The sequence below is a fragment of the Rhipicephalus sanguineus genome, chromosome 1 (assembly GCF_013339695.2).
Source record: "Rhipicephalus sanguineus isolate Rsan-2018 chromosome 1, BIME_Rsan_1.4, whole genome shotgun sequence".
Taxonomy (NCBI): Eukaryota; Metazoa; Arthropoda; class Arachnida; order Ixodida; family Ixodidae; genus Rhipicephalus; species Rhipicephalus sanguineus.
Genome location: NC_051176.1, coordinates 260,160,053 through 260,180,430, shown reverse-complemented (window position 1 = coordinate 260,180,430; position 20,378 = coordinate 260,160,053). Strand labels below are relative to the sequence as shown.

The following is a 20,378-nucleotide window of genomic DNA, read 5'->3' as shown; positions in this document are numbered from 1 at the left end:
GACAAGCAAGTAACAGCATGAGCCGATGTAATCGGACACAGCATCATCCGCTCCCATTCCACTTTATCCGACTTTTCTCTATACGGAGCACACTTGCGACACCTCTGCTCAGCTGAGCGTGTAATCGTGAACGTTGGCAGTTACCTAATATTTGAGCCATTAAACAGGCACCTTCTGTCTCGCGCCATCAGACACTAAGATTTAGAAAAGAAGAAGAGAGAAAGACACACTTCTCAATGCAACTAACGAGCGAAACGCGCAATGCCACGCAGACACCACACATGGACGCAGCAGTTCATACACTATGATCGCCGTACATGGACTTTGGCAGAGTGTGATCCTTCGGTGTCACCGCCGGGAGCGTTGCATTCTGACCTGAAATAAATATGAGCTCTTGTAATGAACAGAAACGAAAACGACAGCAGACACGTGTGATCGACCAGCTTACAGGCGGCTTTCAACTTAACGAGGAGACATAAACATCAACCTCTCCACAACAAGCAAGTTAGAAATATAGAACAGAACAGAAAAAATAATGAGTCTCGGGCAACGGAAAGATCTGCAGCCAGCGCCTAAGTGAGAATTCTAATCGCCAGTGCAATAACAAAAGACACAGTATACTGTGTTGAAGCTGTATCAAAGTAGCTTTCTCACACATCTCTGCACAGATAGCAATGCAATTTTAAGAGCATACTCTACTGCGGTGTGTTAGGACTCGCTACTGTTAGCCGTGTAGCATATTTATTGACTCTTGGTGTAGCAAGAGAGCAATGAAATGGCCCGCTGCTCTGCTCTTACCTTTTTTTCTTACATCTCGCTCTCTTGTCTGCACGACAATGACGATGACAACTGGTACCAGGATAAGCACGAACAGAAATGTTATGATGACTGCAAGAAGAACGTATGATGTCATAGTGTCCTCCGATTCTGCGAATGTCGACAGAAAGAAAAGGAAGGAGAGCAGAAAAAGTCCGTCGGTGGAGGTAATTGCACACTGAGAAGGTCGCGGAGAAAGAGGGGGATAGAAAGACGATGGCATGCGAATAATAGGATTGTTGTGTTCCACAAGGCTCAATCGGTCAAGAAAGTCAAGAATGAAGGCCGGTGAACAGGAGAGCGAAAACAGCTTATTGACAAATGGCGTCTCCGATGCATTAGGACAGTTCCCTCAAGATGTAAGGCTGCACAATGTATAGGGCGTCTATCATGCACACCGAATGCGTCTATACAGTATACTTCGCATGGCGCAAGACATAAGTTGCGTCTCTGTACCTTTGAGCACCACATGGAAGATGCAAGGCTTGGCCATAGGGCCGATATCGTTCTGTGCCCAGCAGTAGACGGTGCCGAAGTCGGCCGCAACCTTGGGCTGGTAGAAGAGCAGGCCACCGCTGCCATTTCGAGGGGTGGTCAGGTTCCTTGTGGCCGTCTCGTCCAGGCTGCTTCGGAAGGACCACGAGTAGGACACGTGGGGAGGGTCCGCGGCCACACGGCACGGAATGCGGACCGTTTCGTCCAGCACGGCCGTCACGTAGCTGTCCACGGCACCAAGACACTCGGGCTCATCTGCAGGCGCCACCAGTCACGCAGAAGGGGTGAGAGAACTTTCTTTGATCCCACGTCAACACAGCATCGTGTCGCATGGCGAGAGGGAAGCGACGACAAAAAACATGGTTGATCCCTCCGTCATAGGAATCGGATTAACACGAAAGTAAAGCGTGCCCTGACAGAAGTAACTGAATGTTTACTGTACATTGATATAAGAGAATTTGCAAAATGTATATTGATGTCTGGCAGCTATAGCACCGTTTAACGTGGAAGTACCCACTTTGATCATTGGCGGTACATCTCCATCCCGACGACTAACGTCCATGCTAAATGATTAAACAAACCCTTGTGGTAGCTGTAGTAGTTAACAGTGAAAGCGTAATCAGAGAACGAGGTGTGATAGCCAGAAGAGCGTCGCGTATTGGACGCAGAACTTGGTCGCCATCCCGCGGCATATTAAAATGTGATGAACACCGCGGCCAGACCAGAGGGAAACGCAAAGCGCGTCGTGGGACGGACGTGTAACGTGTTGCAGCTGTTTATCGCGGTGGCCACAGTAATTACGAATTACTTTACTTTACCGCTTCCAAAGAGCAACACCACCCCGCCGACCGGGAGAGTGGTAGATATAAAAGGCGCGTTTGTAAAGCCTCTAGAGTCTGAGACAGTGGCGCAGTGGATAGCGTGCCCGGCATCTGTTGTTGCGGACCGAGCGGTCGTGGGTTCGATGCCCGTTGTCGGGACTTTTTTTCTTTGCCATCTGATCGTGTATATTTTTTTCGACATCATTTCCGTGACGGAAATACGTCACTGAAGTCTTGGTGGACCCCGGCATAAAACACTTTCGTGTTAAAAAAAAAGAACAACACTCACAAAAAGCAAGGGCAACACACATTTGGCGCTTTGTGTGCCCTGTGCTTCGTATTGTCGTCGTTTTCCCTTCGCAACACAACACGGTGATCATCAACCAGCAAGCCTAAATTCCCAACCGCCTTAGCACATCCTACGCAACAGCAACCAGGCTAAGTGCACTGATGGCCTGTTGAAATGTACATTTCACTTTTAAAGCGCTTTTTTAAATGAGGCCTCTTTTAGAATAGTTAGAGATACGGCGGATAAAGAGAATAAACGCTAATTAGCATAATATTCAAAGCGGAAGAAACCGAATATGTCGCAGAGTACACGATTTCATCAGAGTTACTCCAGGAATATCTGCATGCATGCGCAGGGTCCCGCACAAGGATGCAATATTGTGAGGGGGGAGGGGGGAGACAAGCTTTGTGTTTTGACGGCGACAACTGAACCTCCCCTTGCCGCCTTTAATGCACGCAACAAAATAGAAATATTAATAAGAGAAACGACAAGCTCACATGTACAAACTGCGTGATTAATCTCCAGTGAAACGTGGATTAAAATTTATATATTGATTATATCATGTGAAACAGCGCAAAGAAAGAGGGACACCATGTTATTGTCTAATTTTCATTGTGTACATGTTTTCTTGCGCTTTGTTACGCAATAGAATGAATCTAGACCAACTAGACCCACTTTCCATCGTGCATATTAGAGAGTTTGAGAATTGGGGACCCAAGACACTGGGTCCCCAAGCTGCGTTGGGCAGGCTGCTCTCGCATTCGGGGGATCAGCAGAGCTGGAGAATTGAGTCAAACGCAGGCTGTTTTGGGTCAAACGTTCGGAGCGCCACACGTGGTGAAATTAAAATTATTCGAGACGCAGGCCATACTATACTGCTTCGTGGCCCGCGCTGCGTATGCTTCGTCTCCCTGGCGACCCAAGACGTTTTGGGGACCCACGCTAGTTTTCGATTTTTGGGTCTTGGGTCAACGCGAGCGCAAAAGCGCAAGAGTGACTTGGGTATTGCGCATGCGCCCTGGCGGCTCGCAAACTTCTTGGGTCCCCAAGCTCCTTGGGGCCCCGACTCTCAAACTCTCTATTGTATTGCAGTTGCAACGCTATACACAGAAACTACAGCCAAGCGCTTTCCTTAGCTGGTATTTGTAGCTTTACATACCTTCAATGTTTTTGGATCTCTTCATAGTATACTGAGATGTATGAGATTCCATGTGTTGATTGCAAAATAGTAAAAGCGACAAGGCTGAATTTGCCTTGGCCCATTACCCCTGACCCATTAGGAAAAGACGAAGGTTGGTTGGAATCTTTTTCTTTAATTTAGTTTTACAGTAAAACCTCGGTGATACGATCACGGCTCGTGCGAATTTCGGGGTGATACGAATTTTTCTGCGGTCCCATCCAAGGCCCATTAGCCTTCAATGTATTGGAGTACGGTTGTTGCGAACCGATTTGCACCCCGCGACGTTTGATACGAACGTACGCTAGCGCACAGTTACGAACAGGTGCTGCCCGCGCTGTCGCGGAAGACGCGGCAGTCACGCGCGGGCGCGGGTATGCGGGCTGCGCGACCATCAACGCTGCGTCGTTGCCTCCAAAATAGTGGAGCTTTTAGGCGCCTTCGTGTTTAGATTACAAATGACGTTGACGTCGCACTTTTTTTTTTTTTCGACACGTTGACGCGTGCTCCTGTGCTCGTTGATGCAAGCCGTCCCCGCAATCAGACGTTCTATGAAACAAGACTGAAACTTGGGCTGCGGGTCCGTCATGAAGTCCCATGAAAGGTGGACGAAGACCCCAAGAGACGAAGCGGCCGGCCTTGGCGAAGGTGCTTGGCGAAGGTGCTTGGCCTTTTTAATCTATTGTGTGCAAAGCTCTTTTTAAGTCACTTTCGCCGCAATATTCTGGTGTCATGCAGAAAAGCGCAGTAAGATTAGGAAGGGGCTACTAGCGGTCACGGGGCACAACACATCTGGTCCATTAATTACACACGCGCGCATGCACCGTATATTTACAAGTACAAGAATGATCTTTGACGTCTAAAATCTTTACTGGCAATCATTCAGAGCTGTTCATGACGTCGCTGCGGCCCTGAGAAACACTGAATCAAAATGTATGCCAACTTTCTTTTGTCGCATACTAATTTTCCACATTTTCTGGTGATACGAATTTCGGATGATACGAATATTTTTGGTAACCCCGCGAGATTCGTATCACCGAGGTTTTACTGTATTATTATTATTATTAATACGCATTCTTGAAGTTATCAGAAAGATGTTACGATGCGCAGTCTTGGCCAATTCCCCAGAGTGGGTAAGCGCCATAATTTTGAGGAAACAAACAAACAAACGAACGAACGAACGAACGAACGAACGAACGAACGAACGAACAAACAAACAAACAAACAGACAGACAGACAGACAGACAGACAGACAGACAGACAGACAGACAGACAGACAGACAGACAAACAAACAATTTGATTTCACGAGTAAGTCTATCGTAAGAATAGATTTTTCATTAACACAGGTTAAACCTGTGATTCGTAATTCTTTTGAACTTGACAATGTGCTTGCAATAGACGCAGGGATGCGTGAAGCTAAATGCAGAAAGCTACGTACACAGTACCCGAATGTAGACCTCGTTGCTGGTCGTGCTGCCAACAGCGTTAGAGCCGGAGCAGGAGTAGCTGCCGCTGTGGTTACGGTTGGCGTTCACGATGTCCACTATTGTGGTGTCCCGGAAGAAAACACCCTTCTTTGGCGATGTCTTTCGCGGCAGCCGTTGTTTGTTGAGAAGCCATGTGATATTTCCGGTGTGAGGGTTTCCAGATGTCCGACACTCTAAGGAAACCGTCGCTCCTCTCGTGACGTTCACGAACTGCACTCGCACGCCCTTGAATAGCAGCGTTATCTGTGGCTTAACTGCAGGAAAAAAGAAAGCAGATTAATGATAACTGAATACTCAAACAAAACAGTGACGGTATTTAGTGAGAAGGTGTGTTCGCTGGAGTGAACTAATCTCATTTAGATCACAAGAAGGGAGGATCGGGCTTGATGGAACGGTATTGCTAAACCCCAGAAAATAATAAAAAAAGAGCACGCTGTGGTGTTCAGCTCCATCACTTTTCAACATTCGAACATGCCTGAATGAACGTCGCTCAGCATCTACTTCTAAGGGGCGAGAACAATGTCATCTACAGAAATATGGCGCGACCACAAGAAAAATATCCTATGGGTATAATATTGAGGTGTAATCGTCCGGTGCTCCGAACCTAATATTGAAATTATTCACTTGCACTTGTTGACGTATAGCAGACTTTAAGTTGTTGTGGGTCAGTTAATTTTTTACTTTTAGTTGGCGAGCAAAACGAGCGAAATAAGTTCTCTCTCTCACACACACACACATATATATATATATATATATATATATATATATATATATATATATATATATATAATATATATATATATATATATATATATATATATATATATATATATATATATATATATATATATATATATATATACATATATATATTTATATATGTATATATAGGTGTCGTGAGGAATCATCAAATAAATAAATTTGTCCTACAAATTTCAGAATGAATATGCTTATGCTGGCATTCAGGCTAGAGTTATTGTTGTAAAGTGGATATGGTTTGACATCGCTTGTGCGTTGCTTGAAGCCGCCGAAGGCGCATTCGGTACGATAATGCTAGTGGATGTTGTCTTCTCATCCCAAAGTTTCCTTGTTGAATACGAAGGATCCGTGTTTCTTAAGCGTACCTGTGATTTTTCAGAGTGTATCTGCACATAAGTGCACGGCCAATTTATCATTGTGTCACACAGTGCACTTTTCCCCCACGCGACAAGACCTCGAACCGGCGGCCTGTCGCTCAACAGAAGCAGGCACATCCAGAGGGCCAGCGATATGGTGGGTTTTGTGTAATAGGTGAAAGCTTCATGTTCGTGTACTTTTCAAGCAGGGGCGTAGCCAGGGGGGGGGGGTTGGGGGGTTCAAACCTTTCCGAAATTTTTCAGTTTTGCTTGCGTGTATATACACGCGCACATACAAACGCACGCACGAACATACATAAAGTATGGCTGAACCCCCCCCCCCCCCCCCGAAAAAAATTTCTGGCTACGCCCCTGTTTTCAAGGTAGTAAAGATATTTTAATGCATGTAATGCTTGTAAGCCTTTTCTTTAACGCTGCAGAAATACAAACTGAAAGCACGCTTTTGAAACGCCACAGCTTTCTTAAAATAAAAAAAAGGGGGGGGGGGGTCTCAGAGCAGACAATTAGTAGCAACAGCAGAAAGTAACCTAAGATCAATCGGAGTAATGTTACTTCGTCAAATGCGCGTTAAAAGTGCCAATTAGTGAGTTATGTGTGAAGCAAAGCGAGAAAGCAGTCAAACTTACAATGAACATCCAGCGTCCAAATGTCCACGCAGTCACTGTCCCTTATGAGGGGGTTCCTAGATATGCACGTGAGCTTTTGGCCGTTGTTCTGTATGGTTGGCTCGAAGTATAGCACAGATAGGTCATTCTCGACGCTTCGCGAGTTGTTTACGAGCTCTTTGCCGTCCAGCCACCAGGAGAACTGAGGCGCCGGTCGAGAGCCGTAGGACTCGCATTCCACGTGAGCCAGGACGCCGGCCTTAAGCGGTGTGTCTTTGTTGCGGATGCTCACGTTCACGGGCTTCACTGTTGGAACAAGAACAGGAAACGTGCCATACGTATGAGGATGCCCGACAGTCCTGATGCAAAGTAAGGCCCCACTAGAACACGGCAATCTGAGGCACCTAAAATAAGAAAGCTATACAGAAATGGGCTTTCTTCAGTACCCCCCAAGTACGCTCTTCCCAGGACAAGAGCCTTGGTAAACCAGGAGCGCCGCAAAAAAAAAAAAAAAAAAATGCAGTAGATGTAATTAGTTAAGAAGGCACATGTTTTCATAAGTTACGTTTCTTCGGTAATTGGCCCCGACTTTTAATCTGCTCCTTCTTCTGCGGAGCCTTCTTTATTAATTGCATATATTGCCTCTGCGACTTGCAACGCGCGATGTCCTGTCCTGAGATCTTCGCCTTGCGTTGCGTCATAGCCATTCTGATTAAGAATGTACTACATTTTAGTATAATAGTGAAGATGATTTGACCTGATAAGTTACTGAAGCCTTTATTGACAACATTTAGGAGCAGTACCCCCACCACCGAGACGCAAACACAGACAAAGAAAGAAGAAAAATCGTAAAACCGACTGGTGGGCTAGTTGGTACAGCATATCGAAGATTTAGCGCACGAAAACACGAGGTCAGGTCAGATGACTAGGGAAATTGTAGAGGCGCTCGCAATTAACAAGAGCGAAGATTGTGTTAGCAGCCCTTCTGTATCGTTATCCGAAAAAGAGATAAAGTTCTTGTCGCGGTAGTGGTGGCGCGGTTGCTGTGACGCGATGTGGTGCGTGGGTGTCACTCTTTCCGTTTGTACTTGGGTATATTATGTTTCCATGCGAAATAAACCTCACCTGTTAGTAGCGCTGTGTCCTCCTGCCCTTCCTGCGTCCTCGTGTTTTCGTGCGCTAAATCTTCGATGAGAAAAATCGAAATATGTGACGTCGCATTGACGCACCACCACTGCAGTTTTGGCTCTAAATTAGCTAAATGAAATTGAACTTTGAGATTCGAGTGTTTTTCGCGAAATAGTTTTCAACAAATACCATGTCAGTCAAAACTGTCTGAGTGTTTACCTTTAGTGTTTATCTGAAACACTTCCGAGGACTCATATCGTGCAGTAGTGCGCCAGAGCACCAAGAAGTCGCCACCTTTGCATACACAGCCTCAAGGATGGGCCCTGTACACACTGCGCCGTCTCCATAACCGGCCGGTACGCAGTCTGCAATCGGCTTGTGTTGTTGCGCAATCAAACAGTCGAATGGCTACGCGTTGTGCGGGAGGAGCAGCAGCATCGGACTTACGGTTCAACAGAACGGTCACCGAGGTGCGAAGGGGCTCGGTAATGTTGTTGTTAGAGGCCTCACAGGTGTAGCTGGTGTTGTCCAAGCGTCGTGGAACTCGAGGCACCTTCAGCACCCTCTCGCTTCCATGTGCCACGCTGTCCTTTCGGTCGCTTTCGAGCCACCGGATACGAGGCTCTGGCTTACCTGCGTTCACCGTCCCCCATTGGTCTTCTATGTTATAAAACCCAAGGTTAAGGAACTAGAAAAACGTGAATTTAAGGAGCATTTTATATTAGAAGAAACATCCACATCTCGTCAAAGAAAGTTTAAATTGCAAAAATTGGGCTTTAAAACAGTGTGTAAAGGTGAACAAGAAAGAGCAATGAAGATAATAAATTAAACTTTAACAGCGAACGCACATATGGACAAAATTCTAAGAAATAATGGCGTGAAGTGGGCTAGATGCATTGTTCTTAAAATCACAATATATAAGAGGTTAGACAATAATTATTTGCAGCATATAAAGCAGTCAGATACGCAAATGTTAGGCTGAAGCCGTATCCTATGATAAAGTACATTATTTCACGCCATCGGGAAAAAATAGCTTATTTGTAACATCATTAATCTGAAAGTGATTAGCAGTACGTCGAGCTTTAGTTTTTTTGCAACTTTGTTTAATATGACAAACAGATGAACCCATCGCCAGTAGATTGCCCTCGACGTAAGACAAATGGAAATACACAGCAAGCACGGTATTGCGAGGATCGCAAAAAGGAAAAAAAAAGAAAAAAAAACTCCCTGCCGTGTGGATCCAACTGCGGCATGCTTAGCGGCGTTGTGTCAAGAAGCCAAGGTATTTTAAAGCTGTCGCAGAAAATCAGTCAGCAACAACTGGGTGTGTCCAGATAAGATGGAACACGATGTCCCGGTCACCATTCCAGACTTTGATGAAATTTACTGTAGGTCTAGGCATTAGACCCAGAACAATGCTTTCGAAGTTAGTTTTCCGAAAAAATAATTTTGTTCGCCCGAAAAAGAATGTATAAATTTTGGCCGCAAATAACACTTTTCCGCCATTTTCGCGATTTCTGAATTTTGAGCGCAACTATAGGGAAAAAACGGTGCACTTCTCGGTCACAATATTTGTTCCTCTCAAAGAACAAGTGAAAGACAATCTTATGAGTTTATTATATTCCTTGCTTGTCGAAGCACTTTTGAAGAAAAAATTCACAAACATGGCAAATCGCACAAAATACCTGTGTTTCAGAAATTTATTGCTGCAAACAAGTTAAAGTGAGGATAATAAAAATCGGTACATATTAGCTTTCATACTTGCGCTCTCTTTTTAGATAATTTCCGTGGTTTTATCGCACTACGTTTTACTCGATAACTGGGCTGTTTCTAGGCTGAGAAATTTGCTCTACCGGCCCTTAGCAAGGAGACGCGCTCAAAACCTCCAGCGTTCTGTAGAGAAATATATCTGCATTTTTAATAATAATAATAATAATAATAATAATAATAATAATAATAATAATAATAATAATAATAATAATAATAATAATAATAATAATAATAATAATAATTGTAAGGTTTTACGCGCCGAAACCCCGCTGTGATTATGAGGCACGCTGTAGTGGAAAACTCCGGAAATAAATTTCAGCCACCTGGGGTTCTTTAACATGCACCTAAATCTAAAAAAAGTAATGTATTGCTTTTAGTTGTTTTCGAGAAAAAAAAACCTTTCTGAACATTCGCTTTTATGTCGTATCGCAAGGAACAAATGGTGCAGCAGGTCAGCGTCACTTATGTTGTACTTCCGTTCATCACGCCATGAACGACTTGTTTCCTGTTGCTGTCATCTCAGCATAGCGAAAACCGATCGACCAAAGTGATAGCTCGAAGTCTCAGAATATGTTTCGGATCGCCGTGTTCACTTGTGACAGATTCAAGCGCAGAACCCAATCATTCGAACTCTTTGCACGCAACAAACGCGTCGTCTTATTCTCTGTTATTATGATATGCGATCAGTCGCTGCAAGAGAAACCTCTCAGAGATTCGAGGCTGGTGCAAGTGCTACCAAGTTGAATTACCGAACACAGCTGTTATATCGCTTGCGCTGGAGTCTTCTTGATGGCTGACGACACCGTCTATCATGCCGAAAGTCCTTGGTCCTAAAACAATACGCAAATAATCACCCACAGAAACCCGAATTTCAGGCACAACTTCCTTGCGCCTGTGAACAAGCGCCAGGAAATATGCTATAGGTAAATAAAGCTAGCCGGGGTACGAGCGAGGATGTTAGATTCACATTCTTCCGGTTATTATACATTCACTGTCACGTGATTTATTCACGTGTAAACGTCCGAGGGCGAGCGTCAAGAAACGGCGGCCGGCAAGCGGAAGTTCGGGTCGCGTGGCTACTGCCAACACTGTGGCTTGCTTGCTTGTTTGGCTGCTTCTCCGTCGTGTTGTCTTCTTCATCAGACCACTTCTAAATGGGAAGGCACCCCAAGTGACACAAATTATTGACAATAAGAAATGAATCTGCTGAAAAACAGGCAAGAACAAAAATTATGCTTGGCTTCAAGTGACTTAACGTCGTAAACACCAAGGGACAGCGGAGCTGAGGGGAAGCCTTAGCAATAGAGTGCAAAGTAATGCAAAGCTAGGACGTCATCACTAACGTCACGCCACCTTCTCGGCTCGGCTGTACATTGCCTTCTCCCACGTCTGACTCCGCCTGAGTCCGCCTTACCACCTGCGCCACTGCTTCTCATCTCCGCTTGACCACCTGCATGTCTCCAAACTCCAACTCCTCCACTCCTCCACCACTCGCCTCCGATATACCATGTTATACCCTCCCTCCTCTTCACCTTCACATCATTCCTCCTCACTCTCACTTTCCTTTCCCACCCTTTGCTATACTATACTATACTTGGCTGTTCTATGCTTTACCCTCTCTCCTCCTCCTTTCCCTCATCCCCCTCACTTCCCTTTTTTCCCCCCTTGATATACTATACTATACTATGCATGGCTAAACTATGCTTCACCCTCTCCCTCCTTTCCCTGCCCTAGTTTCCCTCCTCACCCTCACATCACTCCTACTCCCCCTCAGTTTCCTTTCTCACCCCCTTACTATGCTATCCTATACGTGACTATGATATGATTTACCCTCTCCCCTCCCACTTGCCCTCCTCCTCAGCTTCACCTCCGTTTCCCACCCATTTGCTGCACTATACTATAAACGAGTTGTGGAGCTTGCCCAATTTCTGTGGCACATACCCGCTTCGCTATGCTGCGAACACGGAGAAGGAAGGTTGAAGCTCCGGCCGCGGCGGCTGCATTTCCGATGGAGGCGAAAATGTTTGAGGCCCGTGTACCTAGCTTTAGGTGCACGTTAAAGAACCCCAGGTGGTCGAAATTTCCGGAGCCCTCCACTACGGCGTCTCTCATAATCATATCGTGGTTTTGGGACGTTAAACCCCAGATATTATTATTATTATTAAGGTTCAAGCTCGGCTTTAACAGCTCCGCTGCAAAAGAAAGCAGCGGCCTGCAAGACAAATAATGACATTTTCATGTCATTCCTTGTCTTGCAGGCCGCTACTTTCTTGCAGCACGCTTCGCCACAAATCGAACTACACGCTCAACAAACTAAGGGCTTTAGTGCCTGAAATCAAAGCGGCTGGAGTTGCGCCATTTACCATGTGTGGAAGTGAAATGCCCGCAGCCCGGCGAACTTATCACGTCTTCATCAAACACATTTCTTTTTATTACTCGAAGGCACTCTTAAAAACATTAAAGCAGCCTTGCTGTCATGGTGACGATTTAGTGCTTTTCTACACGATTAAAAAGAAAAAAGGAAAGATTTGCGGCTGCATACATTTGTGGCCATCAAGGTCGTCTACAGTATACTTTCAAGCCAAACTGATATAACGGGCCATGTTGAACAAAGTGATTTGCTTTAGATCATACAATGGTTTTTTATAAATGCAGGGCATTCGTACAAGTAGGCGCCAAGCGGCTCTTTTGTGCAACCTATGTTGCGCAACAAAAAGGCATGTTGTCCAGTGGTGAGCTTTCCGAATACGACATTGCACAAGCAGGTGTTCCGCAGTCGTCCAAGTTTGAACAAACCGATTTTTGTGTGATATACCGCTGAAGAACAAAACATGCAGTAACGTTCCTGATTTTTCCTTCCCTCATTACGCTTTCGCACAGTATTATAAAACATACAAACACATGCATTGTATCCACAAGCGTAATCTCTAACTTTATGTAGAATGGCTGGTTACGCTCATTCGGGACACAAGGGCAGAGCGGAAAGTACAAGCTCCAAAATGATGAACCCACCTCCGATGACGTGGCACTCGAGATACAAATCTTCACCTTCGTTCTGCCTCACTTTTTGGTTTGGAGACAGGCGAATTTCGCGGGGCCTGGTACCAAATATAATCACCACATTCTCGGGGGGTTCTGAAACGAAAGAAAATGGATGCTTAGTGTTTACCTATACAGGCGACCTTTAGTGAGTAATAAAGGCTACTTCAGTAAGTAACCAAAACTATGATTACCTAACAAACAACTTCACCTTTTTTTTCGCATGACGAAAACAAGGTGCTATTACTGATCTAATTATTTCCAAATAATAACCAAAATTACACTACGTTCAATAAGCTCCGACGAGAAGGAAGTTGAGCGGAATAATTACCGCATGGCGGTAAGAGCCAACATAAGGAACAAGCAAGCAAGCAAGCATGGCGACACTTGGATGGCAGGGTAACGGTTGCGCTGCAAATGCCTATACGGCTCGCTATTTTCTGGAAATGGCGCGTGCTAGCAGTGCCGAGGGTAAATAGCAATCCTCTGAGGAAAAGAGGTTAAGGCCCTGCCCGAAAGGTGCCTGAGGGACCACTTAATAAATGTTCATGCTATTCCAGCCTTGAATAAACCTTTCTCTCCCCACGTCTGCTCCTCCATGCCACGCTACATTCGCAGCTTCTTTTATAATGGCATGCCATTCTCGGAACATGCACAGTGCAGACCATAGTTGTTACAAACCTATGACACGCAGGAAGTGACTGACGTTCCTCTTGACGTCGTTGCCGTAGTAGACGCGGCACTGGTAGTAACCCTGATCGTGCAGCATTACCGGATCGATGCTGAGCCAAATGGGCAGCCTCGTGGTTCGCACTTGCAGTCTGTCCCGCCAGGAGGCACTCGGCCGGTGCGTCATCTGTCTGATCGGCACATTACGGCCCTCCGATGTGAGCATGTAGATGAGCTCAGCGCCCTTGTACCACCGTATCTGCGTTGGGTTCTCGTCGCCCACACCGCCACCTGTCGGCAGTGTGACGTTGCAGTAGAGTTTGCCCGTCTGGTTTTTGATGACTGTAATCTCGTAAGTTGCACCTAAGCAAAATAAAGAAAAGACACAGCTGAAGCAGTGTATACAGATGGAGATATTTTGCATTTCTTTTACGTTTCATTCTCATTGTGATGACACTGAGGAGGCAGTGACAGCGTGAACGTCGACATAATGCCGAGACGTGTCATTACTCAAGCAGTGTAAATCGCAAACAAGCTGTCTAACTAGCTTTCCCACAGCGTGCCGTCGTCTGACTATGAGAAGTTTCTTGAATTTTGCTACCACTGACTGCATCAAGTGACACCATTGCCAACTTGCAAGGGACACCACCCTTTATCTCATTCTGACCTTCTCTCCTGATGATGCGACACATACAATGGCATTGACCACAATCAGCGATCACAATTATCTCGACATTTTCATCATTCTCCCACTGAAGAGGAGCTCCCTTGCGAAGAAAAAGTATCGCTGCTTACGTATAAGCAAATTTAGCATTTATGAATTAAAAGCTCTCAGTATCTATTAGTATCAGTGCTAAGACCATTTGAGAACTGTAGATAAATTTCTGTCAAATATCTCCCATCAAAATTGCTAACTTGAATGAATTATGATCAATATTCCAAGGAGATAAAGTCAAATTAAATCGAATTAATAAGCCCAGACGGCCATTTAATCTTCACAAGGACGCTAAATGACCATTTATATTTAATATTGACACCAGATAACCACTGTGGTGCAATTCAACTACTCCAAAGTTCTCCATTCACGATGGACGAAAAAGAAAAGTGTTCACTTTGACCTCTCTTACCGTGCCATTCGACAGCTTTCACGAGTGTCCCATTCAAATAGTTCGCACATATCGTAGCATCGAACTTAATTACAAACCTCAACCATAAGAATTTTTTTTTTTTGCCGTAGACGCACGACGTAGCAAGCTCAGTTCGGGCGAACCCTATAGCTAGCGTAATTTCCTACGAATTCTCGGAGCAGGTGGAAAATTGACACAACCTTATTAGATATTTCTAGTTTCTTTGATCGCATTTCTCATAATCTGCTGATGCTAATGCTTTCATGGCTTGGTCTAGCTACGAACTTAACGAGCTATAACGGCCGTCTAACTAGCACTCCCACTTAATGAGCTTAATGTGCCATGTGGCGCAGGATATTGGCCGCTTTGCAAGAGCTGAAGTCTTTTGAATTTCTTCCCTGATAACATCGCCACTAGCAGCGATAAAATTTCATTTTGTGAGAAACTAAAATTCTAATTTTCATGGCATGCTTGCGCTCTCTTTCCATGAACTGGCTCACTGTATAAACTAACAACAGTTATTCTGTATAATGTTCGATAATCATACTTGCCCGAGTTATGGAAGCTAAACAGCATTTGTGTAATAACTTCGTGCCCACGCTCTCTTACCAATTTTGTTTATTACTACGCTTTTTTTTTCTTCTCTTTTTGCTTACCTTGTTTGTTTAGTGCACTAGGGCGTAAACGAGCGCACAATACCCATAAATAAGAAAACATGTATTCAAGCCGCCTCTCACGTGTTAACATAAAAAAAAATCGGCGGATCTCACGCATTGTAAGAATCGGTTTCATGCGAAGCAGTCAACGAGTAACTGTCTATGCTGCTATTCTTTCTTTTTTTTTGCTCTGAGTCAGGCTTTACGAGGTGGATCGACGTGTGCATGAATGGAGTAGTTGTGTGCACATCGCGTGCTTACGAGGCATGTCGACTACGCTGACGTTTAAACGGTAACTTATGGTCTGACGTAACCTCAGCACCGATGTTAGAGCACAGATGTCAGTCTTATTGAAACGAAGCGCACGCTACGGTGCGATTCACATTTCGCGTGCGGTGCTGTGAATATGATAAGTAGCAATTGTTAGTGTAATGCTCCGGGGTCGAGCTGCGCTTGACTATAGCTTGCTGAGTCATAGGAGTACATATATAATGTTCATTGGACTGTTATGAAGGCGGAGCCAGCACTGGAACTAAATTTGACGTTTGGCCGACATGGCGTCTGTATCAGGAGTACATAAGTAATGCTTATTACCTTGTTATAGTTAAATAGCCCGCACTGCAAACGCCCTTGAAGTTGCACCAACATGCTTCTCGCGCATAGGGTCTTTTTCCAAAGCAGTTTCAATACTTGGCGTGGCTCTGTAGTAGAATACTTGATTGCCACGCAGAAGGCATGGGCTCGATTCCTGCTGGGATCCTGATTTTTATTCTTTTCCTTCGCCGGGTCAACGCGCCTGATGCCGCATTTTCTTGACGCTCCCCAGTTTAGATTAGCAATGTCTCTTCTCGCCGTTCCTGGGTAGATATAAACTGTGGATCACCTGTGGCGCATACCCGCACACCGCGGCCCGTGGTATACGGGTATGTGCCACACGTGACTGGAAGAGCGGATTTCATGACGTGTAGCAGGATTGGTCAGGATTTTAGCGTTATTCATGTCATGACCAGACAGTCATGTTCGTCATACCCTCATAGCCTATGCCAATTTTGGTCAGTACCAAGTTAAGGAGGCAACCACGAGGGCGCCCAGACGTAGGCGACTCGATAGATACGTAGAGAGACGCTCAAAGTGTTTTTGGTTCGCTAAGAAATGCTTCGCATTTAAAACTGGATAAACAACACTTTGCCATAGCATACCTTTGAGTTATCTATGAAATAGCGCGCCATGCTTTCGCTGCAAAGCAAAGAAAGTTGTGCTTGCGTGACAGGTGGCAGGCGGAAAAAAATTGCGGCGGAAACTACCTTACGATGACTGTCAAACTTTATGCGCATATATCATTTTAGCACCACGAAAGCACATAAACTATACGAACTGCACTGACTCACAAATTTGCTGACTGCATGAGGTACGCGGCATTAGTGACATAAAGACGTACCTACAAACTTCCACTGCATCGCTATTTTGCAACCATGACGGCAGTCTTGGGACGGTGGATACTAAAGTAGTATACATATATAAACGCTCTCAGTTTATCGAGAACCCGGGCGAAGATGTACTTAAAATTTCTGCAGAAAACTGAACTCAGTGAATTATATATATAGTACTACACTAGATTCGGAAAGAACCGCTCAGGCGAAGCAACTACCGGCCAGACCTTCCAGGCTAACACCGCCTGTAGCAACATCTCATCACGGCCACCACGACCACCACCACGTGGTCTGACTTATTAAGGCGAATGCCTTAAATGCCTCATCAAACACGAAATTTGACCGTCGGCGTCCCGCGTCGGCGGCGTCGGGGACGAGTGTCGCGAAAAATCATCATCACGTGATGACGCCACCATATGACGTCGTCATGGCGTCACATATCGCAAAAATTTGTGCCGTCATCATGACGTCACAAATTCTGGCGTGACGTCATGTGACGTTACGCCACATAATGCCGTTGTAGCGCCCTTCTTTGGAGAGCGCGCGACCTCAAAACCGGAGAGCGCGCGACCTCAGGAGAAGAAATAAAAGACGGCGCTTCGCAGTGGCACGGGAAGCCACGGCTCGTGTTCCCTCTTGGCGTCGATTCTGGTTCAGCCGTCTTGTTCCTTCGCTTCTGTGGCATAAGCCTACACCGTCATCACATGACATCGTAGCTTGGTCAAAGGTGGGCTGATCACGGAGTTAATGCAAAACCAGGTGAGGTGCCTCCGATCCTGGAGGCAGTGCGAAACCACGCTAGGTGCACAAAGCTTTCGGAGGGTGGCGGGGCAGGATAAACACATCTAGGGAGCCTACGTGACCGGCCGTTCATGTAGGCTCCCTAATACGTCGACTGAGAAGAAAAAGAAGGTGGTTTTCGCCTTCGAGTCGTCTTAGGTGAATACACAAAGGGCCCAGTGATTTTTGGAAATACCGTGACAAAATTCTGATTTGCCTAACGGCCCTAAAAAAAGAAGAAGAACCGTGCTGCGTATTGCGCTCTCCAGGCGCATTTTAGTACACATTCAAGATGTCTAGGCAACTGGCAATCTTTCAACTGGCGCTTGCTTCATGATCTCGTTACTCTAAGCGAGTTGTAATGGGCTATGCCACTGCAATACTGTACATAATCCCGATTAGTTTCTCAATAAATTTAAATAAAGGCCATGTCATGAGAATGTAATAAACGGCTTGACTTGACACCCAATAACCTTCGTTTGCATCTCAGCCCAAGGAAAGCTGCGAGAGTCGCCTCCGTGGGCGTGTTTCGCGTGGATGTTGGGACACTACGAAAAAAAAAAAAGAAAAAAAAAATTATATCCTGCTGACGAGACGCGGGAAGATAAAGGACCCTTCGAAATTGGTCCTGATAAGGTCATCCGGGAATTTCCAGCACAAGTTTCCAAACGTGGAAGATTCGCACACACATCAATGCGGACACTCAGCTCGGCGTATTGACACTGGTGTAAGTGGCGCGTGTGCCTGGAAAAAAGAAATCAAGAGTAAAAAAAAACATATATTGTATGAATAAATATATAGCGCGATTACGCACTACACCACAGATTTGAGCGCAAAGTTTGCAGTACAAATACGAAAGAATGGCTATTGGTTCAAACAGAAAAAGAAACAAAAAAAAAACAGCAGCAACGTAAAAAATTGAAATGCCCGAAAAAAAAAAAAAAAGCGAGAAGAACGAGGTAAAGAAGGAGCAAAGCGAGCGTATTGTTTTTAATCAGGTAGGCACAGGGCACCAGACGCTTGGTTTACGACACCCACTTTCAGTCGTGTTTTGTTAGCACCGCTTTCGCACGGTGTCTACAAGAAAAAAAAAAAAGCGGGTGAGGAGGGGAGAAGAAATCGCATCGCAGGCGACGACTAGGCCACCCTCTTTTCGAGAAGCGTGCGTGGCTACAGTCCTTTTCATTGTTTCTCGACGTGTTCTTTTTCGTCGTTGACTCTTCCTTCTATATTCGCCAACCAGGTTGGCACTGACGCGCATGCAATCTGCTCGAACACGCCGAGAGAGAGCAGTGAAATACAAGTATTTACGAAGCGTAAAATTGGAAGCCGCCCGCTCACGGGCTCGGTTATACTTTCGGGGGGAAAAAAGCCCTAAAACGGCCTCGACAACTTGCTTGAAATACGACTCTAAAAACACGTCACCGGCCGTTGGTTCCCGCGCGTCTTCCCTCTTTTCCATCATTAAATCCGGCTCGCGAACGGGCCTGGACGGCATGGGAAATATTGGCAGGCACCCGATAGCTTATGCACAAGAGCTGGCTAGCGATCTCAGAGGTTTGCATACATATAGGCAGACACCGTCGTTCTTGTTTTTCAAAGCGAGGGCGGGTCAGCCTTTATTAGCTTCTCCTTTTTTGCTTCGCAGTACGAACTGTGTGGCTCTGCCTGCATACAACACTGGCCTCAGCCCACGACGTCGCGCGAGCACGTTCTATGGGCATACCGTTTTTTTTTTTTTTTTTTGCACCCACAGCTGATGATGACACACATTCGTGCTGGCGAGCCAACACCGACGATGCTACGTTTAGAATCTTCATATCTGTAATTAACCATCTTGCAAAGCAAGACGTGCCAGTACTTGATGTTGACGAGGCAAAAGAAGGATCTCAAATAGCGAGAGAAACTGCTGTAGAAGTGAACGAAATCACAACTGTATAAAAGGCTGAACTCTGCTGATTTTTGAGGTCTTCTTCCCCTGCCCTGATGAAATTTATAGTGACAGATTATCTTGCATTTTACTACTGCAATAAATCCTATTAGAATCTCGCACCTTTTGTTTCAAGGCAACTATTACACTACGGCAATACAGACCCGTAATATTCTCGCCGCCCATCGCCTGCCTTTTATTTGTCTCAACCGTTGTTTCCCCTGAAGCTTCCTTTTTCTCTTGCGCTTCAGGTATGTTTACCGCCCGATCTAGTTGTATATTTAGTAACGGGCCCATACGTTGCCAGTCTACCGATGGTCATCCGCTTATTTTGGAGGCTAGAATTTGGGCAACATTCTCTGTCGATATCTCTCAGGGATATATTTTGCTAAGACGGAATATAGATGTCCGAATCGATGTCAACGGTGTTCTGCGTGGTTGCTTAACCAGACAGTGTCTGCCGAGAGTGACTCCTCTAAGAAGAATGTTCCACGAATCTGAGAATATGAAATAAATAAATAAATAAATAAATAAATAAATAAATAAATAAATAAATAAATAAATAAATAAATAAAGTCGAGACATCAAGGAACTCTCTTATTGATGACAGCCCCCATCATCTGATTTAAGTTTTTTTTTTTTTTTCAGAACCTTTCTTAGCTCTGTCAGGAAAGTCCTTGCAATCTTTTACACATATACACGGTAGTATATCTACGTCCCCACTATTAGAATATTCCGAGCGCTGCATCATAATCATGTCGACTTTATGATTTTATATCAACATCAGGGCCCGTATTGACCAAAACTTTTCGCGCTAGAAATGTTCGTAAGAGAATATTTTACCCAATCCTGATTCTACGCATATCATAGCAAAAGCAGTTCGTTGATGGCAAAAAATAAAGAAGACAGAAAAGAAAATCTAGGCAAGAGAAGTTCTGTGAATTTGGTCCCCGGACCCATATTCTCACAGAAAGAAAGTTCTTACGCTAGAACTGCTTGTAAAGAGCAGATGACAGAGAGAG

General features: G+C 45.1%; 1 protein-coding gene across 1 annotated transcript; it reads right to left on the bottom strand.

Annotated features, from left to right (window-relative positions):
* Positions 1-221: 221 nt before the first annotated feature.
* LOC119382566 (hemicentin-1) lies at positions 222-15,484 on the bottom strand. The gene is made up of 9 exons (XM_037650323.2): positions 15,478-15,484; positions 13,446-13,796; positions 12,738-12,860; positions 8,403-8,588; positions 6,849-7,133; positions 5,038-5,340; positions 1,273-1,566; positions 799-927; positions 222-375 (listed from the first exon to the last, which is right to left on the bottom strand). Exons 1-9 carry the CDS (start codon positions 15,482-15,484, stop codon positions 296-298), a joined length of 1,758 nt encoding a protein of 585 aa, XP_037506251.1. The 3' UTR covers positions 222-295.
* Positions 15,485-20,378: the final 4,894 nt, after the last annotated feature.

Excerpts from the sequence above, each read along its gene's own strand:
- LOC119382566 (XM_037650323.2), bottom strand. Across the intron at positions 12,861-13,445 it reads TCACTTCCTGCGTGTCATAG|AACCCCCCGAGAATGTGGTG; the intron begins GTTTGTAACAAC and ends CTTTCGTTTCAG. Across the intron at positions 8,589-12,737 it reads CGAGTGCCACGTCATCGGAG|GTAAGCCAGAGCCTCGTATC; the intron begins GTGGGTTCATCA and ends CGGTGAACGCAG.